This window comes from Alternaria arbusti (assembly GCF_024043155.1).
Source record: "Alternaria arbusti strain BMP 1465 chromosome Unknown scaffold_5, whole genome shotgun sequence".
NCBI classification, from domain to species: Eukaryota; Fungi; Ascomycota; class Dothideomycetes; order Pleosporales; family Pleosporaceae; genus Alternaria; species Alternaria arbusti.
The window spans coordinates 1,917,303-1,943,819 of NW_026249945.1; the positions used below are offsets into that span (position 1 = coordinate 1,917,303).

At 52.7% G+C, this 26,517-nt stretch overlaps 8 protein-coding genes across 8 annotated transcripts; 5 read left to right on the forward strand and 3 right to left on the reverse strand.

Moving 5' to 3' along the window:
* Nucleotides 1-829: 829 nt before the first annotated feature.
* Nucleotides 830-3,281, forward strand: J4E86_005165 (uncharacterized protein; the record flags this gene model as incomplete). The annotated part of the gene is made up of 2 exons (XM_051445701.1): nucleotides 830-1,317; nucleotides 1,898-3,281. The coding sequence occupies 2 exons, from the start codon at nucleotides 830-832 to the stop codon at nucleotides 3,279-3,281; spliced, it is 1,872 nt and encodes a 623-aa protein (XP_051303798.1).
* Nucleotides 3,282-4,647: 1,366 nt separating this feature from the next.
* J4E86_005166 (uncharacterized protein) lies at nucleotides 4,648-8,204 on the forward strand (the record flags this gene model as incomplete). Its single annotated transcript, XM_051445702.1, is given in 2 exon segments — nucleotides 4,648-8,169; nucleotides 8,184-8,204. The coding sequence occupies 2 exon segments, from the start codon at nucleotides 4,648-4,650 to the stop codon at nucleotides 8,202-8,204; spliced, it is 3,543 nt and encodes a 1,180-aa protein (XP_051303799.1).
* Nucleotides 8,205-12,823: 4,619 nt separating this feature from the next.
* On the reverse strand, nucleotides 12,824-13,187 carry J4E86_005167 (uncharacterized protein; the record flags this gene model as incomplete). The annotated part of the gene is made up of 2 exons (XM_051445703.1): nucleotides 12,824-13,008; nucleotides 13,061-13,187. The coding sequence occupies 2 exons, from the start codon at nucleotides 13,185-13,187 to the stop codon at nucleotides 12,824-12,826; spliced, it is 312 nt and encodes a 103-aa protein (XP_051303800.1).
* A 984-nt stretch (nucleotides 13,188-14,171) lies between these two features.
* Nucleotides 14,172-15,574, reverse strand: J4E86_005168 (uncharacterized protein; the record flags this gene model as incomplete). Its single annotated transcript, XM_051445704.1, has 2 exons — nucleotides 14,172-14,208; nucleotides 14,256-15,574. 2 exons carry the CDS (start codon nucleotides 15,572-15,574, stop codon nucleotides 14,172-14,174), a joined length of 1,356 nt encoding a protein of 451 aa, XP_051303801.1.
* A 1,702-nt stretch (nucleotides 15,575-17,276) lies between these two features.
* J4E86_005169 (uncharacterized protein) lies at nucleotides 17,277-19,660 on the reverse strand (the record flags this gene model as incomplete). The annotated part of the gene is made up of 2 exons (XM_051445705.1): nucleotides 17,277-19,457; nucleotides 19,523-19,660. The coding sequence occupies 2 exons, from the start codon at nucleotides 19,658-19,660 to the stop codon at nucleotides 17,277-17,279; spliced, it is 2,319 nt and encodes a 772-aa protein (XP_051303802.1).
* A 628-nt stretch (nucleotides 19,661-20,288) lies between these two features.
* On the forward strand, nucleotides 20,289-20,910 carry J4E86_005170 (uncharacterized protein; the record flags this gene model as incomplete). Its single annotated transcript, XM_051445706.1, has 2 exons — nucleotides 20,289-20,304; nucleotides 20,552-20,910. The coding sequence occupies 2 exons, from the start codon at nucleotides 20,289-20,291 to the stop codon at nucleotides 20,908-20,910; spliced, it is 375 nt and encodes a 124-aa protein (XP_051303803.1).
* Nucleotides 20,911-22,894: 1,984 nt separating this feature from the next.
* J4E86_005171 (uncharacterized protein) lies at nucleotides 22,895-24,250 on the forward strand (the record flags this gene model as incomplete). The annotated part of the gene is made up of 3 exons (XM_051445707.1): nucleotides 22,895-22,971; nucleotides 23,061-23,817; nucleotides 23,876-24,250. Coding segments are annotated over 3 exons (1,209 nt in total), but the record flags the coding sequence as incomplete, so codon positions are not given.
* Nucleotides 24,251-24,342: 92 nt separating this feature from the next.
* Nucleotides 24,343-24,576, forward strand: J4E86_005172 (uncharacterized protein; the record flags this gene model as incomplete). The annotated part of the gene is made up of 1 exon (XM_051445708.1): nucleotides 24,343-24,576. A coding segment is annotated over one exon (234 nt), but the record flags the coding sequence as incomplete, so codon positions are not given.
* Between the last annotated feature and the right edge of the window lie 1,941 nt (nucleotides 24,577-26,517).

Sequence of the window (26,517 nt, forward strand, 5' to 3'; positions counted from 1 at the left end):
GTGAGGGTTGAGGAACTGCAACGCCCTTGGCTACGTGGACTGTCTTCTCATCTCGGGTACTGGAGTTGTAGAGCGCGCGCTGATGGTTTCCCATCGAAGCGTGTGGAAATGAAAGGCGCGCCTGCTGTGCGTTTGTTTACACTGCCTAAGTGCAGCTGCCTTGAAAGCGCGCACGAGCGCAAACCACGTGGGATTAGATTGGACCCTTCATTGTCACTTTACTGTCACTTTGCTCTCAGTCTAGCAATATCAGGTACAGGAACCGCGCGCATACTCAACTTCAATCACACTATATTCACTCGCGTGTATTGCTCTTTTCACATTCAGTTAGCCTCTACCTCCGTACACAACACCAAGCGCATGCCACTCAAACGCATGTTGATATTGGTGAGTGTGCGCCAAGTGAACCCTCAATCTGCAATCTCAACTAACATGGATACAGTCAGTCATATTGATAGATATACTATTCATCATGATGCGCTCTTTCTTGCCGTATGACGTCCGCTGGATAGCCAAGCTACTCCGCCGCGATGTACGCAACTTCCGGGCGAAGTACACTACAAGATCGAAGCAACAGGGAAGGCCCGTGGACCATGCGACAAGTAGCTCAGCGCATCAACAGGCCTGTATCAAGAACGTATCGCAACTGCCGCAAAGTGTTCAGTGCAGCGAACCGTCGTCACAGCATGCCGGCCAAGACAGCGTATACTCCAAACCACCCCAAGATAGTCCCAGAACTCTCCAAATCAGCAGAGAGAACTGTCCCAGTACACTCTACGACCTCTTAGAAAGCAGACTTAGGGTTACGTATGCTTCTCGCGACCGCGACATGTCGCACGAAGACCGTTGGAGATTCCGCGGTAGTTGGCTAGTGCTCCACAGAGCTATCCAAGAATGTCGTTCGGACAAGAGCGACGATGCCTCCAGCGTCAGCACGGATAAAGCTAGCGAGAATACAATGCTTCTGAATATGCTGAACCAAAGCACTCGATCACCTACACCCAAGGTCAGCAAGATGCCAGCTGCACCATATAGCCGACACGGCAGCGACAATGACCGCTATGACTCCATGTTCAGCGATTGTCCTGCACCCACAGTCACACCGTCTCCCACGCAGCTATGGCTATCCATTCTTGAAGCCACCAACGACACCCAGAAGATCGCACCAATGGCTGAACAGCTTCTAGGGTACATACCGCAAGAGAAGAAAGCTTTCGACATCATCGAGCAGGTCGGAAACCCCCACAAGAAGTTTTCCGATGCCGATGACGCTCAACTCCGACTTCAATTCCGAGCATTACTATGTCCGGAGACAATGTCGTCCAGACCATCATGCTGACTTCACCGCCAATGTCCAGCAGAGTCTTGGTTCTCGGCGTCTAGGGCGAATCATGCACCGGGTCGGAAAAGAAGTGTGCTGAAAACCCTTCGTCGGCAGCGGGCGATACCGCATTGCGAGTGGTTGCCGAAGCGGCAGAGTGGGTCTATTGGTCATGGCTCTTTACCCCTCCTGTGGCATCCAACGTACTTATACCGCTCGGGGAACTCGACTATGCAACACCAAACCGCTCGGGGAACCACAATCTGCGACTCAAATTCGGCGCGCATCATCGATTGGGAGGTACTTTAGGGCTGCGAGGACGCTTTTCGGGGACTGTGCAGGAGCTTGCGACATCTTTCACGAATTTGACATCAACTTGCCAGCGCAATAACGCGCATCGTCATACATATTAGACGAAACCTACCCCAAAACCAACTCGGCCCTTCGTATGAGCAGCGAACCAAAAGGCAGCACGCCAGGATCACTTAGCCCACACAACAACTTGACCAGAGTTAACACTTACCCTCACGCCGAATTTACGATCCCGCCATCGGACACACTGTCACCATGCCCAAGTGCCCAAACTCACAACGCCGATGCCCCGGCATCGGCCAACTCCAAGGAGAATCGCCCAAGCAACACTGCAACTGGAGATGAAAAAGCCCACCGACCTCTTGATGAGGAATCTCGATCAACATCCATCGCTAATGACGAAGTAACCTATCCAGAAGGTGGCCTGGGTGCCTGGTCGGTTGTCCTAGGGTCGTTCCTTGGACTCATCGCATCCTTGGGTATGATGAACACAGTCGGTATCTACCATGCCTACATTGCCGAGCACTATCTTGCAGACTACACCGAGTCGACCATCTCATGGATCTTCAGCATGTACGTCTTCCTGTCGTTCTTCTGCGGACTTCAGATTGGACCCATATTCGATGCGCACGGCCCGAAGCTATTGGTGCTGGCAGGTAGCATCCTGCTTTGCTTGTCAAACTTCCTGCTCGGGATTTGCACACTATACTGGCACTTTTTCCTCGTCTTCGGCGTGCTCGGAGGTCTCGGTACGTCGTTGATCTTCACGCCTGCGTTCGCCGCAGTCAGCCACTTCTTCCTGCAAAAGCGAGGCAACGCAACGGGTATCGCAGCAGCTGGAGGATCGCTGGGTGGCGTCATATTCCCGCTGGCGCTGGAGAAGCTGCTACCCAGGGTTGGCTTCCCATGGGCGACCCGCATTATCGGCTTCATCACGCTCTTCTGCTGCATTGGCGCCTGCTTCCTCATCCGCTCCCGCCTACCACCCAAAGCTGGACAATCAGTATGGCCTGATTTCCGAATCTTCCGGCATAAGAGCTACTTCCTGCTCACGGTCGGCATCTTCATGATGGAGTGGGCACTCTTCATCCCGATCACTTACCTTACCACCTTTGCGGTCAGTACTGGCGCATTCAGCCCGTCATTCTCGTACCAACTCATCGCCATCTTCAACGCGGGAAGCTGTCTTGGTCGATGGGTTCCAGGCTTCCTAGCCGATAAGCTCGGGCGCTTCAACAGCATGATTGCTGCACTCGCCATTTGCTCAGCTACATCGCTAGTCTTCTGGCTGCCCGCATCGCTACTCACCCCCACCTCCGCGGCCGAAGCTACGGCTATCAAAGCACTCTCCATTGTCTACGCGGTCTTGTTTGGTTTCGCATCTGGCTCCAATATCTCATTGACACCAGTCTGCGTCGGCCAGCTTTGCGATACGAATGTCTACGGCAGGTACTACGCTACCTGTTACACCGTGGTCAGCTTCAGCACGCTTACGGGTATTCCTATTGCGGGTGCTATCATCCAGGCCACTGGTGGACACTACTGGGGAGTGGTCATCTGGACCGCAGCTTGCTACATCGTGGCGTCACTTTGCTTTGTGTGGAGTCGCGCACTCCAAGTTGGCTGGAAGTTGGGTGTGAAGTTCTGAGGGTTGGTGTTGGCGGCCACGTGGGGTTGCGGGGAGGCTGAACGTGCAAGGACTTGCCAGCGTACTCGTCGTTGCCGTTGGACTGCGATTCGATCGCTGTAACAGGAGGATGATGCAATACGAGGGGGACACAAATTGGAAAAAGAAGGCGGGAATTGCTTTTGCGCACTTGCGTACTCGACTGTGGACGGCGGTTTCACGTCCTCTTACACTCTTTACTTGATTTTAGGACGATCTTCGCGGGCATAGTACACGAAGAATAAACACTCTTTCTTGCGCATGATCTTAGCAAACCGGCTCCCATTTTGAGTTTCAACGTGATACCAAGCTTGCGGATGATCTCCCGCTATTCGGAGCAGCCACCGCAGCTGGAATCTCTTGCCTCGAAATTCCCATGCATTACCGCGGCTAGAATTCGACTTTTCGTCCAATCTCCACTCAATAAACGCCTGCACACTCGACAAGATTGTTGCGGAAACATTGTACCCGTAGCATTGGCGCCGCCTGCTTGGCCAAAGACGACGGCGCGCAATAGCGAGGCGATGGAGGCCACTTTACCCCTGAGCCAATCCAGCTACAAACACGTGGGTCGGCTAGCGAAACGCCGCAAGCAGCACCGGGCGCACCTCCCTCCGAACATCGAGCGCGAAAGTATCGCGTCCTCCGTCGCCATTGACTTTGCTTGTTGATCTGCCTCGCGTCCATCGCCGTCACGACGCATTGGCTCGCAGCGTCCAACAGCAAGATCTGCACCGCGCCATTGCCCCTCTATAGTTAGTAGCGTCTCCGTCATTCGCGGACCGTCGCGAGCAAGCCAAGCGAAAAGACAACTGTACAACGCCTCTGGGATTCCTTCTGAGATGATTGACAGCAAGCGCTGTAGCCTGCAGGGAAGCGCCGCGGCGATCGTCCCAGGCGTACCGTTCCGCGAGAATGCGAGTCGTACATCTGCCGTCGACTGAATCCAGGCACCTAGCTACCCGTTTCGGGACTACAGAGAGGCGCGATTAGGTTTGTAGCACGACAAGGCACCCGTTATTGGTAATTGAACCATGGCTCCTAGCGGTAAGCAAGGCGAAATGGCACGACAACCGCGACGAGAATGACTTGATTCGTGGGCGCGCCACGATTTCAGCTCCTCCAATTTGGCAAAAGAAGGGGAAAGGTGGGGAGCGTACTTGTCAAGCTCCTGTCGCTCTTGTAGCTTTCTTCTGCGGTGGGTACGCGGATGCTTTTCTTTACCCTGCATATTTGCTTTTGTCGCTATCCTGAACCCTGATTGTCTGCTTTATCAGGCCTTGATGTCAGGTTCGCGAGCATGAAATCTAAGACTTGCGGTTGCCTTACTAGCACATACTCAGGCGACATGGAGCCCCCAATTCCCCGCAATATCGACCTTGATCTGGATCGGGATACGACGAGACCGACTGCGTTGAAACGAAAGGGTTCGACACTACAAACATCGGTGGAGGTCATGAGATGCAAGTTTGGGAAGCCAGCGGGATCACCGGAGGGTACTGGCGAGTTCAAACCATCGAAAGATTGGACACCGATATACTATGCTGTCTACCACCAACGAGAGGCAGCGCTCTCACATTTCCTACGTGCTGGCGCAACACCGAATGATGTCGCTGGTTTGGGTTTACCACCGTTATGCATCGCCATCGCGAACGGCTACGCCAGTCTCGCGAGAATACTGTTAGATGCTGGTGCCGATGCCGATGCTGCGATCAAGACCAGCGGCGAAACAGCGCTTCATATAGCCGTCAAGAATGGCCGCAGCGATCTCATCGAACTTTTGATCCCATACGGTCCCAACCTCGAGACGAAGACGAACGACACCGGCGAGACACCCCTCCACTACGCAGCGTCAAAGTCCGGATCATTAGCCACAGTCATGACTTTGCTCAAACATGGCGCTAGCTACGAAGCGCTCAACGGTCTCGGTCAGACGCCAGCCGAAGCTGCTCTACACGCCAACAACATACAAGGCGCCGTAGCGATCATCAACGCCGCACATGGCAAGCGCAACAAGCTGGAGAAGGAGAGGGAGATGCTGCTGAAGCACGTGAAGAAGACACAGGGCCGTTTCTCGGTAGGCAATGACCTCATTGCGGATATATTCGCCGCAGCTTGCGATTCGGAGTCCAACGTCCTTGTGGAGGCCATCAAGAGGGATGACGCGAGCTTGGTGGAGATGTTCCTAGAGAAAGGCTCGGATCCGGATCGCGAGACCGCCAACGGCCTTCGTCCCGTCTTCGTCGCATTGGAATGTGCCGGTGCGCCGGTGATAAGTGCGCTTCTGAAGCGCAACCCAGACCTCACCATCCGCGACAGAAAGGGCCTTACTGTACTCCAGGCCACCTTCGAGAGCCCACTAGCCCAAGAGAAGGAGACCATGTCTATCATTCTAGGTGCTCTCCTTGAGCAGGGCGCTGACGCAACAGTGACATACCCGGATGGCAAAACACTGCTTCATCATGCCGTATCTCCTCGTTTTAGCCATCCTAAAATCGCGCTTCAGCTCATCGACGCCGGCGCTGAAGTCAATGCAAGGGACCAAGACGGCGATACACCTCTCCATCTCGCAACGCACAGCAGAGTCTGCACAGAGCTGTTGCTGAGGCAGAAAGCGAACGCAGATCTTACTAATGCTGAAGAGCTTACGCCTTTGCTCAATGCTACTACGAACAGTACAAAAGACCAGGAGCCCCATCTGGAGTCTCTCATCAAAGCATCTGACCTCCGCAAGACCAACATGAAGGGACAAACGGCGCTGCATCTTGCCGCAGCCAATGGATTGGAGGGGACGGTGCAGTCATTACTACGAGCCCGAGCAAACACCGCCATCGGCGACAAGGACAAGAACACGCCGCTTCTTCTCGCCGTAAAGCATCACCAATGGTCCATCGTACCACTGCTCACGATACCACCGAGCATCAATTCCTGGGATGAAGACGGCATGAGTCCTCTCCATCTCATTGCTTGCACCATACCCAAAGCACCAGCGACATGGAACGACATCGCTGCCATCGTCGGCCCCTTCTGCGAACGCGGAGTCAGCAGAACTACGCGCGAGCGATCCGGTGCTACACCGCTCATCCTTGCCATCAAAACACTGCCGGAGGACGGTTTACCTGTGATCGAGGCCTTGCTAGCACAGAAGGCTGACCGCAAAGCGAGTCGGAACTGCGTCAACCACGAAGACCACAAGAAGCAAGATGCGCTGTTCTACGCGGTGACGACAGGCAAGCCCGTCTTCGTAGATGCGCTGCTCAAGCACGGTGCCACATTCGACTTTGAAGACTGGGTACCTGCCAAGAGCAAGTTGCAGCCTTCGGTGGCGGCCGATAAGCAGACCTTGAAGCTGTTCGCACAGTACGAGTGGATGAAGCGTGCAGGGTTACTGCGGAGACGACCTAGCAACCCTGTCGCGGAAGTCTCGTCATTCGCCACGACGTTGCCTGTCAAGGACCTTGAGCAGATGGTTTCGATGGGCTTGGATGTGAATGCTTTACCGCGATCAGCTCTGGGCGTCTCTTTGATATGCGCAGTCCTACGCCATATCACACTGCAACCGCCAATGCCAGCGGAGTACGTTCTGAGCATACTGAATGTGGTTCTTGATGGAGGTGCGAACCCGAATGCGGGCATTCCTCGAAGCTCAATGCGTTCGTCGTCGCCACAGTCTGCGCCAGAGTCAACGCAGACTTCGGTTCTTACTCAGCATCCACTCACCTTCTTGCTTGAAGAATGCCCGGAAGTTGCATTAGATATTCTGACACTCCTGGTAGCGAAGGGTGCACAGCTCACTATTGCATCTCCGTTTTCCAACGGCCGCTTACCACTTCACTCTGCGGTTGTGGCGCATCGATTCGATGTTGCGCAGGAGTTCCTGCTGCACGGGGCGGACGTTAACAGTCTCGATAACAAGGGACGAACACCACTCTTCATGGCCGCCGAAGGTGGGGATTGGGAGATCTTGAACCTGTTGCTTCGCAGCGGCGCCAGCATGGACACGCTCGATGTCGAGAACAACACACCCTTGCATGCCGCAGCTGTCGGTGGCAATGACAAGATTGCCTCCTCCCTCCTCATTGAAGGCGCCAAGGCGAACGTGAAGAACGTGGCTGGTCTGACACCAATGGCGTGTGTAGGCGACAACTATTCCGAGGAAGGCAGAAGCCTAATCGTAGCCATGCTCAAAGAAGCCGAAGAGAAGGAGCAAAAAGACGAACAAGACCAACGGAAACGCGTCGAAGCAAGAGCCGCGCACGAAGCCAAGATTCAGCAGCTCAAGGATAACGAAGCGAAAGCAAAGTTCCAACAAGAGCAAGACGCGCGCGTCCGCATCCAAAAAGCCAACGAAGAGGCCGCAGCTCAACGCCTACCCCAGCAACAATCACAATCACAGTCCCTCCCCGCCCCAATGCCAACATCACCACCCCAACCCACAACCCGCAAACCGTCCTTCCTATCCCGAAAAACCTCCCTCTTCTTCAACAAATCAAAACCCACCACCCCACCCCTCCAATCTGACAACACCCTCCCCAAACCAAAACAAACATCCATGCTCCGCCTCCGCATCAACACACCAACCCTAGCCACCAAACCCCAACCTCACCCAAACTCCCACCTCGAACCGCCAGTCATACCCAACCGCGCCATCCCCTCCCCCCACATCCTCGCCAGCCCCGACTTCTTCAGCACGGAGTTTAACAATATGATGGACCCAACACGGCCTGTTGTCGCGTTGCCCGCGGCGATACAGCGGCGTACGACTGCGGCGAGGGTGGATAGTGGGTTGAGTGAGAAGCGGGGAAGTAGGAGTAGTGTGATGGGTATACTAGACCTCGAGAAGGTGAATGAGAAGCTGGCGAGTCCGAAGGTGGGTTGTGCGAGGGAGACGACAAGGGAGAGTAATGGGGAGCTGGCGGATTGGTTGGCGTTGACGAGGATGATGGATGGGTTGTGATGCACTTACCTTTCGGTCATTTCCTTTTTCTTTACGACTTTTCTTGTGTATACCAGATGTTTCTTCTTTTCTTTTCTCGATGTTTCATAGCTTTCACGTTGGCGATGTCTTTGCGGCATATCCTGGAGTGCGATTCCCTTTGTAGTAGTGGTACTTGCCTGGAAGTATACGATGCTAGGATGTATATGTTGATACCCGGACTTTCGATTATGTACAATATACTTGTTGACCGATCTTCCTTGATAGCGCCGGACACTCGCTCGGCTTCTGCGCTCATCTATCATTTTTAGACGTCGCGATATACGATCTTCACATAAATGTAGTATGCATCCCTGCGCCTAAAAATACCGTGTGCGTCGGTCCCGGAAGGCGCGTTTGAAGTTCATCGCATACTGCGCACGCACACGGCACGGAAGCATTGCCTGCGCCTCCAGAGGACTGCGCTGTTGAATTCAGGCCCGCTAACGGCTTATAACTCCATTGCAGAGGGCGGTGTTTGACTAAATAGCTTTATCGAATCGCGCGCAGTTGCTGCAGCAGAAGACCTGCCGCATCGGTGGCCGTGGTGGTCGCGATGGCCGCATACGTCATCAGCTCTGCCCCGCTCTTTGCCCGTTGTCTCCACCACCTGGACTAAGGAATCATCTAACCACCCAAGAGCCTATGTACATTAACTTCAGGTTACCTACTTTGCATCTTTTTATCGTAACGTAGCCTGCAGACCTGTTCAGCTTTTGTCTTGTATGAGGTGTGCCTGGTGGTAGGTTGGCGTTGCTTATCGCAATCAGCGCGACTGACTTTGCCCCGCCTTCCTACCCGAACCAGCCTACACCCACGACAACCCAATATATCAGGACCGGGCGCGATCTACGTACTGCGTCATTTCCCGTGTATCTCCAAGCGGGTCGTTGCGCTGGTCTTCTTGTCATTCAGGCTCGGCCCGTTCTCCAGACGCGATCGCTATCAAACATCCACCTCCTGTTGCTCACGCTGCAACAAGCTTGGTCATGAGCTCGGTCGCATATAATCTCTCTCAATAACGGTTATGGCTGGAAGCAACTTCTGTGCTAAGTGCCTCGCGATCGTTTCAGCGGGGCCACATGAACAGCGCGGATGGGGTTACGATAGTCATGCTGACAAGGAAGAGTTCCACAGAGGGGTATCAGAAGGCTGTTACATCTGTAGTTGGATGTGGAGAGCGCATGAAAAGAGGAAGTCAAAGGAGCACTATGCAACCGGGCCGTTACGCTCTACAACGTACACCTGGTCGACCACTGAACCAGTCGAGAGAGGGGAGTTAAGGCTCTCTATCATCGGCGACGCAAACCACAGGGCGTGCTACAGTTCGCGCGAATTTTCACTCTTCAGCTCAGCTATTGCCGGTATCGAACTCGTGTTCTTTACGAATATCTATCATCGAAAGCTAATCAACGACAGATCGCTATTCAGGAATCCTCAATACGAAGCTGAAATCATCAATTAGGTCAGAGGAAACGTTCTCCTTAGTCAGAGGATGGATCAACCAATGCTGTTCGCAACATGTCGAATGCCAATCGTTAGCAGTTCCTGCCGAGTTGCCGACACGACTTATATGTGTGCAGTCAACTGGTAGCTCCAAGCTAAGGGCAAATATATGTCGCGGCGCTTCACTGCCCAGGTGCACGCCATACCTCACCCTTTCTCAGTGCTGGGGCGGAGAAGAGTTTTTAACAACTACGCATGCGAACCTCTGCGCGTACGAGTGCTCGCTTCCGATCGATAGCTTGTCTAGGACCTTCCAGGACGCCTTTCTCGCTACTATGAAGCTGAATTTCCAATACATTTGGATCGACTCCCTCTGCATTGTGCAGGATGACCCCGACGACTGGAAAAGGGAATCGCTTTCAATGCATAAAATAGACAAGCATGCTGCCTGCAACATTTCCGCTTCTGGCTTTGCTAATGGCAAAGAAGGCTTCATACTGAGTAATCGTCGTATCAATCCGTCCCCAGTGGCTATCACTCTCGGGCGCGCGGCTAATCAGAGCTCGTCTGAAAAGTCTCATTATTTATCATGTGCATTCCCATGGGAGGTAATGAGAGAGGGCCCTGTATTCAATCGTGCGTGGACGCTGCAAGAGCAACTACTTGTAAGTAACCTCACGAACCACGGAAGGAAGTTTCTCAATGTCGTCGACAGGCAAAACGAACGGTGCACTTTGATGATAGCCAAGTGCACTGGGAATGCAAATCGATGGTCGCAAATGAGGTTTGGCCCTGTGGTTGGCGGAATACTCACTTCGAAAGTCGCTTTCGAGAACGACCCGTTAGTAGCTGGAACTTCGACCTTAATAACATGCCAAAAGATACAGTGAGTTCGAATCACCTTACCGAAGTATGAATAACGCCCCAAAGAAACTAAATGGTGGCAGAAGTCCATCTACAACAGCTGGTTCGAAATTGTCTCAGTGTATTCCAATCGACGTCTTACGTTTGCTGCGGACCGGCTTCCTGCTTTAGCCGGCATCACCGCAGAATTTGAGAAGAATCTTGAAGATCATAGCGTGTACGGACTCTGGACAAGCGATATGCATCGCGGTATACTGTTTCGGCAGCCAGATGACACTCTTTACAGTCCACAAGACTCTCGAGACTTGCCGGAATGGCGTGACACACCAAGTTGGTCCTGGGCAGCTCTGGATAAACCCGTAGACTAGAATGCCTGGGGATTCTTGGGTCACAGGCTCACTCACCTCACCAACATCGAGTTCGTCCACGATCTGGGGAGTCTACGACTGCGGCTTCGCGAGACATTCATAATTTGCCTAAGCGAGTATCCGTCCTTTTTATCGCCAGGCAACGAAAATAGGCTGGCTACGCTCTTCGTGGGGCTGAAACAGAGCGGCTTCGAGTTCGAGCTCTACCTAGACCAATGGTTCGCCATGACTTTCAGAGAGCACCCAAGCCGAATCGCGTCGACGACCGCTCGGGACGAACGCCGTCATACTACCAAAGATGACCAATCTCTTCTGCAAAGAATTGTCATCGTGCCGATAGCGTGTTGCCTTTGGTATTGGGCTGAGCACAATGACAAGGTCGCTAATGTGTGGTGTCTCCTCCTGTATGCGCCACCCGGAGCTGAAGATGGAGTATATAGAAGAGCGGGCGTTGTCGCGGCCACTAAGTTTTTTAGGGGCTACGAAGACGTAAACACCGATATGGTCAAAGCCCAGTTCGAGGCGTATCGGAGGCCAGTGCCGCGCAATCTGTTTCAAGAGGAAGATGATCACGGAAACTATACTGTCACGGTTATGTAGAGAAGAAGGACCCGGGAAGTGAATGAATATGAACTCTACACATAATGCAGAAATTTGAATACGCGCAAAAGCGCAGCTAACATACACACCACGTCGCCGTACGCTCCAATCCTACACGGGTACCGAAACAGAATCCAGCAAGATCTTGACGCGATGTAAACTTCCAGGGGTTTAGTCTCTCCCTTGATCACCCGATCAAGGGGGACAGGACGACATCGAATACACACGAGCTCGAGGAGCAACATCTTTCAAGCATGTCAAAGCTACATCCGCACATCAACGTCATTCTCATGCCGCAGAGCCGACCCTATCACCATGAACCCGCATTAGATGATCAACCATCTTGTCCTTGCGCGTGAACCCTTGCCCTCCTTCCATCTTGCTCCTATTGCATCCATCAATCGGGCACCAAAAACGCGCAACGTCGTGCTTGGAGGCGTGGTGTCTGCGCAATTCGGGACCGCGACCGAAGGTCGCGCCTTTGCAAGGTGCGATGTTGCAGACGTGTCTGCGAAGCCGTCGCGCGCCGCTCTTGGGATGTGCGTCGTCCGTGTTGTGCTGGTTCCTGGATTTCGCGGGGATGGGCGGGAGGTTTGGTGCGTGAGTGTCGATGACGAAGTAGCGGGACTGATCGAGATCGAATTGGCGGGGCTTGGAGTGGATTGGTTTGGAGTGGGTTGGATTGGAGTAGATTGGGTCGAAGGTGTGAAAGGTCATGTCTTCATGGGAAGCGACGAAGTTTGGCCTGGGAGTAAGTTAGTTTCTGGAAAGTCGTCTTTGGGATAACAGGTCACAACATAAGTAGACATCATTGCAAAGCCTTCACAATACACTCTGGACATATTACAGTCATACGAGCATGTTCCAAAGGCTGTGCAAGAGCGTCGTCAAGTGGGCTTGGGCGGCGTGGATCAGTAAGTCGGGCATCGCAGTCGCAATTTCAACCGGAGAGCCTGAAGCCGAATTCATCCGGCTTGTGCGGTCAAATTCAGATATCAACGGGATTGAATTGTCTAGGTAAGATAAGAAGCTACTTGTATCAATGTGATAAACTTGCTAGCTACTTAATCCCGCCTAAATCTACTATCATGTCATTTGTGCGCTACTTGCTACGGCTGTCTAAAGAATGTTAGCATGTATGCCACAGGATCATGTTGTGGATAGGCTGACGTTACCTTCTTTGTGAAGTATCATGATACCGCGCATGTATCGCGGTACGAAAGTGTCGCGGGTCACACTGTACATATGGAATCATCGCAAGATTGAACCACTTACGCGAAGACGGTATCGCTGGGCATGGACGCGCGATGTGAACGTTGGTTGCCTGGTGTCGCGAAGGACCAAGGTGTAATACCATGAAGGGGGTGTTCGTGCATCATCGCGTCGGTGTTGAGCGGCGGTTGCGAAACGGGCATAGGTGCGGCGAATGTGTTGTCGAAGTGCTCGTACGGCATGCCTGAACGTTCGTTAGTTGGACTGTGATGCATATCATACAGGATTTGACCTACTAGAGGCCCGAATGCAATCTGCTTTCAAAGACTCAAACGCAGCGAGATCATCCTGCGGAACGAAACCAAGGTCAATGTCGTCGATGGAGAGGGAGGAGAAATCGAAATCGTCGATGTAGTCGGACATAACGGGAATGATGTGAGGTGCTCGGTTCCGGCAATGAGTATCTACGAGGTATAGAAATGGCAAGTATTGAGACGCGATGTTGAAAAAGAATATGTTGCTTTCGGGATCACGCACGCTGAAGTTTTGTATGTTCGCTGCGGCTGACGTGTGGCGACATTGCCCAGCTGTGCCCTACAGTACCCTGCTGTAGAAGGGTAAGAATAGCCACAAGGCCACGCATCAGCAAGTAGGACACTCGCAAAGTGATTATTCATCGTCGTTAACCCAGAACTCACCGCAACCACTTATTACGCGTTTATTTTAAGGTTATTCTTAGCTACCGCAGTTCAGCACAGAGACGATAATTCCGAAATTCCGACGAAGAGCCCTAGTCAGCCACCGTTGTCAAGTTATTATCCCGCGAGAGCCCTGCACCTCTATTTATCCCCGTGGAATATAGCGATGCAGCAAGGGCTGGATGAATTGAGAACTACGTCGTGGCGCGATCCTCGTGATGGTCCGTCGAGAGTTCATCAAAGCTATCGCAATCATACTGTATACCAAAGTACAATCTCAATGATCTGCCCGAAGGACCAGACCGCAGCGTGAGTCAAACGCGCACTCTATTGATTCTGAATCGTTGAGAGTCGCTACAGAGTATGGAAAAACCAGATTCGGTGCTGCATGTCAGCGCGAGCTCCAACCGATTACCGCCAATCAAAGCAATTCGAGCTACCGAGTGGCGTGCAATATAACAACAGAAAGGAACAGCAAGGTAGACAGTGTAACTTGTGTTTCCATACCTCTTACAGCAAGAGTAAACACATCGAAGCCGTTATACCCAAAGTTATCTAAGGCTGCATTGGTATGTCAAAGAGGCCTACCTCTAAACATAGTTCCCGCAGCAGCGTGGCCGATCTCTCGCCATACAATCTCTCAATTACGTCCAACGTGTCTAGCTCTATCAGCGTCCGACAAGTCTCCGGGGCGCCATCGCTTCGACCACTAGAACAGTGCAGCCCGGGTTTTGTCCTTGAACTGCCTAGAATCGGTTCATCACTCTCTGAGCTATGTTTCTCGTACACTGACCCCGGATACGGGTCGTGAGCATATAGCTCCGATCCATGAGCGTTGTTGTCGACAAAGACACGCGGACAGAGATATGTCTCTAGTAGTACAGGCGTCGCTGCGCATGTAGATCCTCGTATCCTTTTGAGAAGCTTCTGAGCTCGAGAATACACCCCGCGTTCGGCGCTGTCTTCGACACTAATCAACAAGTCCGGTTGTATTGACTCTTCACCCCAGGCGTGCCGTACCACTTGGTACACATAGAACATCTGACCCAGTGATCTGAAATCCTTCGGCTTCTCCGCGTCGGGCACAAAGTGCATAAATCTTGTCCAGGCTGATTCGTGGACACCGAGGTCGTCGATAGCTTGCTGCACCGATGGAAGCGTACGTTTCATAAGCGACTCGCGGATGATCGAGAGGATTCGCTCGCCACCCGGGGTGACGCTGATTGCGCATGGTTTGATGGATGGGTCTCGTCGCAGTAGCTCGACGTGGAGATAACCACGGAAGATATGCGAGATCTGCTCATGGTGCGTCTCTATAGCACAGAGCCAATGCAGAGCCTCGACGAATCCACAACGACCAGACCGCAATACATCGTCGATTGTCTGGTAGTAATGGAAATTGGGAATGTCCAAGCAAATCTGGGGTGGTTGGTAAACTTTGTCGCCATTCATATGAGTAGTCAGCTCCGCCGCGGGTCGGGAGGCGATGGCAAGATCTGCGATGGCTGGGGCACTGCGAGCAATGTACTCCAGCTCGTAAAGTGTAGCTCCGTGGTGCTGCTCATTCTGTAGGTCGATAATCGGCACGCCCTTAGTAGCCGTGGTCATGGCCTTGGCCGAGAACAAACAGATTCCCGATAGAATAGCGACATGGCGCGAGCCAGAAGTCAAAAGACTTTGGAGCGCAGCCTTCGACGATGGTCCAGCGAAGTGCAACCATTGTGTAGAGGACACGATGCTCGCCGGTGTCAGAGAAGTCGGAAAGTCAAATGTGGTCTCGACGAAGAAGGCGATTTTGTTTGTGGCCCATTCGTGATGCCCCCAAGGGTGACCTCCAACAATACCATTAGGCGAAACGGTAACCTTACTCTTCTTGTTGCCCACAGAGCTGATGAGCTGTTCGAATCTTATGGCCGTTTCTTGCCCACGTCTTACTGCTCTCCTGTACCGAGGATGCTCTAGGATCTGGTCTCTGCGGATGCCTTCGACCTGAGTAGGAAAGTATCCGTTGATCTTCGTCGGGAAGCATCGCATGCTGGCTCCAGTTTCGTAGAAGCAGATCGTACATATGTCGTCGCTTGATGTTTCCAAGTTGGCAATCGGAAACTTCATTGTTTGCAGTCGGGGTCCACGAAGTGTGCTTGGACTGCAGAGTCGGCGACTCCAGCTCTGTTCAGCTGAATTCAGCTGACTTATATGACCATCCTCGATCTGCTACGGCATCGACTTCATTCATCCTTCAGGAAGAAGCATCCTCGAAGCTGGGTCCCAGCGACCCCCAGGAAGGTCTAGTATGCGAGACCTCCCTCACTTTCCCTCCACCTTCCGAGGCGGTCACACATGTTCTGGCTTTGGAAAGCCGAGAGATGGTGTAAGATATTGTGGGTACGCGAAGGATCGCATCCTACAATGGACTGCCTTGGCCGCTGTGGCAGTCCGCGCCTCCATGCGAAGTCAGAACAGCCGTGCGAGACTCACTGACCGCCGCGTCATCTCACTTCGCTGCTCGATGCGATACGATGAGTACCTTCCTTCTCGTGGAAGCAGAGCGCGATCGTTTGACGCGAATTGGGCGGATAGTGTGCGAGACCTCCACCTCCCACCCATGAAATCTACTGACCACCGCGTGCGGCATCATCTCACTTCGCTCCCCAATGCGATGCGGTGAGTACGATCCCCTGAAATCGATCTTGCGGAAGCATATTCCGCGGGACCAGCCAGCGGCGTGGGCGGGTAGGTACCGACCTCAGCTTGGGGGATGACCACTCCTCCATGCGAACCTCACAGACCGTCGCATCACCTCACTGTTCGAGACCTCCAGCGGCGCGGACGGGTAAGTGCCGATGTCAACTTAAGGGATGATTGAATTGAGAAGGGAAGCGCCGGATAGTGTGCGAGACATCCACCACGCGGACGGGTAGGTACCGACCTCAGCTTTGGGGATGACTACGCCTCCATGCGAAACAAGAACAGCCGTGCGAAACTGACAGACAGCCGCATCATCTCACAGTTCGAGACCCCCAGCGGCGCGGGCGGGTAAGTACCGATCCGATGTCAATTTTGGGAATGACTGCATTGAGAAGTAGATCGCGATTGGTTGACGAAAGTCGAAGCGGAAGCAAGTTGCCTAACAAGTGTTAGAGTGAAGGATGTGAAGGATGTGAAGGATGCGCGTAAGTACGGAAGTCGCGTTGACGCCGATCTCGCCCTTGCTTAACGACCAAAGAAGGCCGCCCTTGCTTACTGGCGAGGAAGGAACACAATGGTCGGCGAGGAAGGAGCACAATGCGTGGCGAGGAAGGATTACACTTGACGACAAGGAAGGATCACGATGCTCGTCGATCGGAGGAAAACTACTGTAACCGATGCCGCGACCGATAAGAAATCCGAAAAGATGAATGTGCTAAATTCGAAAGCATGGGAAGTGATGACTGTGTCTCACTCACCGCCGAGATGACGGGTCTGCCCATCTAGCACATCAGTCAAGACCATAATCGAAAGGAAGAACTCAGCGTAAGTAGCAAGCAGACCACGTCGCCATGGCGCATAAATTGGGTATCAATCTTCAGCTCGTATCTCATCTATCCAGTATCCAAACAAGAAGAAAAGTCCTTCCTCGCTTCATGCGCTTCGTCAAACGTATCGACATCCAAAAAGGTCCAAGAGAGGAAGAAAAGAAACCCAAACGCCAGTGATGCAATCTATCAGAATCCAAAAAGACCAAGGAGATAGATGGTAAGAGATGTTTCATATATAAAGAACCTCCTTATACACACGCACGCGCTGTCGTAATATCCGTATGCATGTCCGGGGTCTATGAAGCCTCAGCCAAGGCCTCACCAAGCGCATCCGCATCGTAGTCTTGCACCACGACCTTGGCCGGCGCATCGGGGACTTCGTCGAAGAAGCCCCAAATGGGTCCGTTCTGGTTCACGCCGCTCGGCCTCAGCTTGGGCTTGTCCTTCTTCTTCGAGCCGTCCGCATTCGTGGTCGTGGTGCCTTCGCTAGACTGCGTGTCCTGCGTGGACTGGGTTTCCTGGCTAAGGATCGAAGGCGCGCGTGTAGCTGTTGGCGAAGTAACGGGAGCAGGCGATGAGCCCCATTTGCCAAAGACCCAGCCTCCGACCTTCTTTGTAAGACCGGGGCCGCTGGAGGGCTGGGGGCCGTCGCTCTTCCTGGGTCCGCGTTTCTGGTTCGCGATGCTGGAGTAGAGGAAGTCGCGGTTGGCCATGCTGCTTTGCGATGTCTTGTTCGAAAGCGTGCCGTGCGCGGTAGCGGTCCAGGGTGTGAGTTCGGGGCCGACCGAGCCAGAACTGCCGGGCGTTGCGAACCTCGCCGCATTAGAGTATAGGAGTTGTGAGGGACGTGACTGCAGTGTGTGAATGTCCATGCCGGAGACCGAGATGAGGGATTCGTGGGAGGCGTGGCGGCGTAATCCGGGGCGCATGGCGGTCATGGGCGAGACGAGGTCGTCAGGCTCAAATTCGCCGTTGGACGTCATCAGCGATGGCTCGGCCGTCGATAGCGAGGAGTCTTCGCTTTCCTCCGGGATAGCAGCCTGAGGCTCCGGCTGGAGGTAGGGCGAGAGCGTAAAGCTGGCATCTGAGAAGGAGTTGGCGGGGCTGACGGCTGATATGACAGCCGTCGCAGGACTGCTCTTAGCAGTGAGGGCGATGGGCGTGCTTGAGCTGCGCATTGTCGAGAGGCTTGGTGGCATGAGGCCGCGAGACTTTCGTCGCAGATGCTTGTTCCCACCCTTAGCGACCTCGAGAGTGCCAGACGACCTTCGCAGCATGGGCGGCAACGCATCCGGATCGGAGCTGTAGTCGTTCGATTTGACGGGCCCGAACATGGGAGACTGGAAGTCGATGGAATCGGGAGGGCTGGTGGGCCGGGAAGAGTCATAGGCCTCGCTGAAGACACGGTCGTACATTGACCCACGGTGTGAGTCCGAGACGGGTGACCCTGCGAAAGACCCCGGCGTGAGGGTTGATGCCTGAGACCATCTGTGCGAGTTAGGCACAGTAACCGCAGTGTGTTCCAGAATTGTAGCCGTAGACGAGCGATCGAGAGTTGCAGGCGGATCGAAATGCGTCGGGGTGAGGGAGAAGCGCTTCTTCTTGGGCCGTCGCTGCGCCGGTGGCTTGGGCACGTTTCTGGTAACCTTTGGGCCGTGGTAGTGGTGGTGTATGTGCAGTTCCTGTTGTAGCGAAGCTTCCTGTTCCATTTCCAGTTCCTTCTGCAGCGACGGACTCGTGACGTCCTCATCGGGGCGGGGTGACGTCGAGACAGGCTGGTGAACCTTGAGTTGGTCTCGCAGGCGTTCGACTTCCTCGTTGGAGTTGCCCAGTAGCTCGCGCAGTTCCAGTATGCCGTGTTGCAGGTTCGCGTTATCGAGTAGAATGTCCTTAACAAAGTGGGAGACGACGTTGGGCCCGCCCTTGTCCGTCCCAGCTTTGGCCTTGAGCCTGCCCGCAGCGGTGTGGAGTTCGCCCTCGACGACCATCCTCCGCTCCATGCGGGCCACGACCTCCATGTGGCGCTGACGCTCGGCGCGGGACTCCTTCTCGATGCGGTCGATCTGATCCTGGAGATCTCCTATAGTCCGCTCGGCCACCTTCCACCGCTGTATGGCTGTGCGCTCGTCGACGATCTTGGCGTCCAGGCTGCTCTGGATCTGCGACTGCTCTCTTTCGAGGTCAATCAGCTGGCGCTCGAGCAGCTGCGTGCGTGCGGCCAGAGAGCTGAGGCGGTCGATCTCGTCTTCGGTGGAGCGCAGCGTGTCCTCCAGCGCGCGGATGTGGGCGTCTGACTCGGCGACGGCGTTGTTGAGCTGCTCGAGCTGGTCGAGGAGGTCGCGGTTCGCCTTGATGGTCTGCGCATTCTTGGCTTCGAGCTCGATCTTGTCCTTTTCGAGCCCTTCGATGGTGTTGATCATCTCCTTGCGCTCGCGCTCCGAGTCGGCGACGTAGGCCTCATGGCGGACGAGCAGGGCCTGCAGGGCAAAGGTTAGCGGCATGCGCGGTAGTAAGAGCCGACATGCGGGAGTGAGCGACGTACCTGGCCCAGCTGTGCAGCCTTGGAGACATCTCTCTCCAGTCCTTCTAAGAGTCTTCCGTTGTGGGCGAGGAAAGCGCAGTCATGGCTCCCACAACAGCAGCGAGGCCCTGGCATGGCACCAAGGCCGGCCGAGTCCATGTGTACGACCCCTCCGTTCGCGTAAACAAGTCGTGAACAGCCGGCGGGAGCAGCGTGGTGAGTTAAAAATGCGTCGCAGAGTGGTGGATGGTGTCGCTCATGCTCGAATTAATGCTGGGCGGGTAGGAGCTACATAGAAGGGAGAGAGCGGTGGCAGGAAAAGCAAGCGTCGAGGGAGTGAAGCGTCGTGGTGGTCACTAGCCGGGCGCGTCGAGGGCTGATTTGTTGTTCCTGACTATGCCGGCAGGCGGACCACGCTCCACTCAACCACCTGTCCCTGCCAGCTCACACTCCCCGCCCACAAGCCTGCCACCGCCTTTTCCACCACCCCATTCCCTGTTTCTCCCACACATACACCTCACTCGTATCCGCACGCGCATGTGATATTACACTTTGCGCGCATCCTTCACTTCTTTCCCCAGGCATCGTGAACGAATTTCCCTCACCAGGCCGTCGACGTCAACGACGCTCGGACGCACCGTTTTCGATACCCCTGCGCAAATTCTAAGATTGCACATGCGAACGCCAATATCTCGCAATCTTAAGCCCAAAACAAACACGACTGTCTTGGCGGCTGCCTCGCGATGACTTCGCTGACTTGGACACACTCAGGTGTGAGTAGGCGAAGATGAGTAGGCAGGAAGGTGAGTATATAGGTTGCATGCTGGTGAGTCCCAGGTAGGTCGCGCATCTTCATATCAAGTCATTTCCATCATCTTGTCAACCCCGCGTCACGTGAACCACTCCAGCTTGTCCCCCAGGATTCAATGGCTCAACAAATGATTTCAAAGACTACAACGATGCGCATCGCTTCTTTGATACGGATTTCTCCCTACCTACACAAGTCACCGTCAACTCGACTCCTCAACACGCGCCGCCTCCATATCTCAGCGCCTTCCTCCAAAGACCACGACCCTTCAACACATCGACCAGCTCGACGCAACGATGAATCCCCGCTTCCCTCCTTCAACCTCTTCAAGCTCGTCCGCGGTGCCAAGCCAGCAGTCCGCTACACCGTCTACGCTGGTCTCGGTTTGATGGCTACGGTTGAGACAACATTCTGGTACCACGTGCTACGAGCGAAGTTCTTCCCGCGGGCATCAGCAGAAGAGCAGGAGAAGGCTGATGCGCTGCTCCAACGTTTAAACGAGGCCATGAAGAAGTACCGTCATGTGTGGATGGCGAATTACAACCGCTACTACGGTGCGCATGTGTGGGGGTTGGGGTATGGTGGGCTTGATGGCCTGTAAAGTTGATCAGTGGTGAGCTCTGCTCCATGCCCGCCATCGGGCGCATCGTGCATAACGAGGCGCAATTTGGTAACAACCCCATTCATACCCCGCATTCGGTGTCCCCGGGCGCCATATCAGCCTTGCAAAGGTTAGATCTCAACGAGACTACTACGGACATAGCACTTTCGTACTGGCTCACTGTATATATATATATACACTTCCTAACTTCGCTCGCTTCACCCATCCTGCAGAAGTCAAAAGTGCTATGCGCCGACTTGAAACAGATGATGATCTGCCTGAAGATAGGGACCGATGCGATTGGGTGGCAGCCTCGTGGCTACACCGGTGAGCGACGGATCCGTCCCTCCGCGTTATGCATGCGTTGGCTCCAGTTCGAGTGCGTAACTCTGGTTGGCTCAGTTCTTTTGCGGGCTGGCCCATCTCTCTACTTATAAGCCAAGTTTGGTCCTCTGTCGGTTGTCGACTGCGCTTACTGTTGAGAATAGTGTCGCAGATATGAATTTCGGCGACCCACATTGTGTTTGGATACAAAATGCACACGACCAGCCAATCACCGTGGAACTCTCGCCAAACCGACCACATCGACAAGTAACCGATGTTGAGGCTAAAGCTTCTAGCACTGGCGGGGGAGGTGCGGTCAAAGCTTCTGTGAGAGCTCTGGTTCTATTGTCTACTGCACTCCCAATCGCTCCGAGCCCGGCACTTACGAAGTAAAACTAGTTGTACGAGCTCGATTCAACGGTCAAACACGTTTACCCGGGCGAAATATCTAGGTTCACTATCGCGTCGTCAAGAGAAGACTACGGCATTATCTCGATATACCCCGCCTACAATCCTGAGGAGCGTTGGTACATCAAGAACGATCGGGTAAAGGCTGGTACGAAAGCAGTGTTCTGGGTAAACCGGGATCTAAAGAGATATGCGTATAACAAAAAGCTGATGAAGGATCCGAATTCTGAGTACTATGTGCCTGATCTTTAGATCGGGTGTTCTCGTGGTCGAGTAGTCTGAATTGACGTTAGAATGGCAGGACTGGTTTTACCGCACCGAAGACACTCGTGAACGGGACTACATCTGCAATGTGACAGCTTTTCACCTACGCTGTGTCGTCGTGTCTGTCACAACAAGCTGCCATGCATGGCAAAGGCGTATCCTGCAGCGCACATATGAGCAGAGTGCCGTAGTACAAGCTTGTACCGCGCCTACGGCAAAGGTCACACCTTACTTCCTAATACTGGCGCACAGCCTTGGAGTCATCGCCCTTATATAGTGGGGCACGGTAGGGCGCAGCTGGGCAACATTGTCGCATCTCAGCCGCATCAATCGATCACAGAAAGCATCGTCTTCCATGAAAACGGCCGCTCTCTTACCATTGCCACTGAATTCGATGCCTTAATTCCATATACCGAGTCTTTTGCACGCGCAACCTCTTCAAACAAATTCCACGTTGTCCACATCATGTCCGATCACGCCGCCAACCTCGACTTGTGGTTGTCCTTTCGCGACAATATCATCGCGGACTTCGCTCCCCAAGATGATCCTGTGACTACATTCGCTCCTCAAAAAACGCTCCACGGCCCTTCCTCTGGGAAGCTCAGTATCGCATGATGTTCATCGACGTTTGACTCACATCTGATCCTGCAGCATCTTGAGCGCACGTGTTGGCCGGAGCAGGATATCCATCAGGAACTTGCTCCGTTTCGCATATACCATACTCAGCGCTTCTTGACGATCATCGCTCCCTATGCCGCACTGATTAGCAAGGGCTTGCGGTGCTCAGCGCGAGCCACCTACGTCATCGCGACTTCATTGCTTACGCGCATCCTTCACTCCAACACTGCTCAGGTAAATGGCTATCGCGTCAACCAATCGCGCTCTACGTCTCGTTATCTCCAAATGCGGGGATTAGGGTTCTGGCTTTCGCTAAAGGGCATTCACTTTCCACTCAAACCTCTCTCCCATCGCTGGAACGTTGACAACGATGAAGCTCATCCCCAGCAAGATACCGGGCTACGCGCTCGCATCAACCTTCGTTGCGCTTGGTGGCATACTGAATGGGTATGTTGTATATGTGCTTAACCTTTCTTTCCACACGTCGCGCGTCTTGTTCAGCATAGACGCGAACCAACTGACTAAGATGCCACCAGATTCGACACAGGCTCCGTCGGTGCCGTCACCGAAATGCCTTCCTTCACCCAAACATTCGGCCACCTCACGCCCACCATGCGCGGCTTCACCGTCTCTCTGATCATGCTCTGCGGCGCCATTCCAGCAACAGTCGCCGGCCACCTTGCCGACCGCTTCGGCCGCCTCCGCATCATCATCGTCGGCGCCATCCTTTGCACGATTGGCTGCGTCCTCGAATGCGCTGCCTTTCATCTCAGTCTCTTCCTCGTCGGCCGCGCATTGATGGGAATTGGTCAAGGCTTCGCGCTCACCAACATCGGAGTCTACATCTGTGAGATCGCGCCGAGTCGGAGCCGTGGTAAGTTTGTGTCGTTACCGCAGTTCGGCGCTGCGCTGGGGGTTTGTGTTGGCTATTTCTCGTGCTATGGGAGTATACACATCAATGGCAATATGTCCTGGCGTCTGCCGTACATACTGCAAGCCGCCTTGGCAACGATATGGGCTGCGGGGTCCTTCTTCCTGCCTGAGAGTCCGCGATGGCTCATCTTGCACGGCCAAAGAAGTCGAGCGATGCAAGAGCTCAAGAAGCTGGACTTTGAAGCCGCGGAGGCGGAGAAGGACGTCCTGCGACCCACTGAGAATGCATCCCCTGAGGAGCAAGTCGGCATACTGCAGGGCCTGCGCTTGATCTTCAGAAGTGAATACCGATCGCAGACATGGCTCGCGGTGTTCATCCTGTCGTTTGTTCAGTTGAGCGGCATCGACGGCGTCCTTTACGTATGTTGTGCCCCCTAAGGGCGTGCACTCACCTCCGCATGCTGATCAAATCTCGCAGTACGCCCCGACCATCTTCGCACAAGCAGGAATACCATCGCAAACTGCCTCTTTTCTCGCCTCCGGCGTCTCCGCCATCCTCATGCTCGCCTTCAGCATTCCCGCCACCCTCCTCGCAGACAAGTGGGGTCGTCGCACGTCCGCCATCTGCGGCGGCGTCATCCTCTCCGGGACCATGCTTCTTATCGGCTCTCTGTACGCCGCGAACGTCGTGCATTCGGATGGAGCAGCACGCTGGGTTGTTATCATGTCGGTCTTCGTCTTTGCAATTGGATACGTCTCGACGTGGGCCATCGTAGGCAAGATTTACGCGTCTGAGATCCAACCCACGAGGACGCGTGCGACGACGAACTCGATGGCCACGGGCGGTAGCTTTGTAAGTCGAGTCCTTTACTCTGCCTTTACGGCCTTCACGGTCTTCACTGGTATCGTTGTCGCGCGATCTTTGCTGACCTCTTCCACCAACAGCTTGCGAATTGGCTCGTTGCGTTCGCGACGCCGGTCTTCCTCGCAAGGTCGGCGTATGGTGCGTACTTCCTCTTCGGCGCAATTGCGCTTTTAACGCTCGTTGTGCTCGCGACGTGTATGCGCGAGACGCGGGGCTTGTCGCTTGAAGACATTCAGGTCTCGTTCGCGCAAGCTTCGTCGCGGGGGTTCGGGATTCCTCTAGGCTTGGTACGACGGCGCGGGTTCGAGACGTAAGCTACAAATGTAAGAAGAGAGAAAATGTTAGAAGAGTGTAGAAGTAGAAGAAGAAGTCTACAAATATACTCTACTTGTAATAGACTATACCTAGAGAAGTTCTTAGCTAAGAGCCTACCTCTAAGCGACTGCCTAGAATTCCACTGCGATTTATAATTAGCGCAGGTTCTACTCCCTGTTAGTCGCGTTAGCGCGGGTTTTACACCTCTGTTCTCGCCTCTCTTTCCCCCTCTATAATAATCTTCTCGTCTCTTCTACCTTCTCTATCGCCTCTCTACTACCTCTCTACTACCTCTCTACTACCTCTCTACTACTTCTTTACTACTATACTACGCGCTATAACGCTCTCTACGCTCTTTGCTATAATATTAACGCCTATTATTTACCTCTATAAATATAATTACCTCTTTTATACTGCTTATAAGAGCGTAATTATATTTTAAAGGCTTAACGCCTATCTTGCCTATACGTATTATATTTACGCCTATCTATATAAGCCTACTATTGCAGCGTTTTAAATAGCAGCTATTACGCAAATATATAATAATATTTAGCCTCTGCCTAATAGAAGCCTGCTACTTCTCTTTCTTACTGCACTAGTTCTTAGCTACGCTTATAAAGATTGTAATTTTAAGATAACTAATTAGAATTACTTTTAGATACACGTCTGTATAACCTATAACTTATATAATATAGCTATACTAAAGGCAGAGGTTGCTTACTCTCTATAGGCTTAGTGTATACTACGGAATAGCTATATTAAGTACTAGCGCGTAGCTACTAAGAAAGTAGACACTTCTCTTATAGAATTACTATATCTTTGTAATAATAACGCTAATCTTAAGCCTAAACTTACTACGCTTCTTAAAATTAAAGTAGACGAAGAGGCTCGCCTTATAAGCGAGGCGTAGGAGTTTATATACTAGTCTTAAGAACTAGAGCACGATAAGAATATAGACTAGCTACGTAGCTGTAGGTAGCTACGCTAGTTTACCTACAAACCTTTGCATATAGTTACCTCTACTACCTAGATACCTTAGCAAGAATTAGATCTTAGCCTAGGCTTCTAGAATAGCGTAGCTTAGATAAGTTTAGCTTAAGTTAAGGTAGGCCTCTATAAATTAGTTTAACTTACTAGCTGCGTACTTACGCGGTACGAAAAGACGCTACTAGATACGCTACGCGCGTTACGCTACTAGCTGCAAAGCTAGAGAAATTTATTCTACGTCTTCTCTTTTAAACTTCTATAGCGCGCGCAAATAAAGCAACGATACTACTAATACTTTACCTGCTTTATTTGCTATATATTCTGCGCTTAGCAAGTTTATCTTGCTTAGAGAGTAGAGTTAGAAGAGGTATACAGCCTAACGCTTACGGTATCTTAGATTAAGGCTATGCAATATATATAGGCAGAGATTTATACGCTCTAGGCTAAAGAGTCTACTCTACTAGCTCTGCTAGAGGCGCTTTATAGACTTCTTATTCTTTTCTAGACTAATAGCTCTATAAGTAGTAGGTTAGAGAGTAAAGTAATTATTAACTTTTTAGGTATACTAGGCATTTATCTATTATAATTAGCCTTCCGCACTGCCTATAACTATACTCTATACCTTACTGCTCTAATTTAGGTAGAGAGACTAATACTACTAGAGTACGCTCTATCTCTACGCGTATATAACACGCTTTCTATATCTTAGCCTAACTAATATAAGGCGATAAGGATACATATTCTCGCGCTAAACTAGGCTAAGCGTTAGGGCTCGCTAACCTAGAACAGCGGAATCTAAGAGTATCCTCGTTTAGTATCCTCGCGGGCATTGCTATTTAAATTCTATTATTTTTATACTGTAGATTAACTTTTTACTATTAGAACATATCTTTTAGGTAACAACACTAATAATTATCTACTGTTGCGCGTTGTATTAAGCTGCGGAAAACATA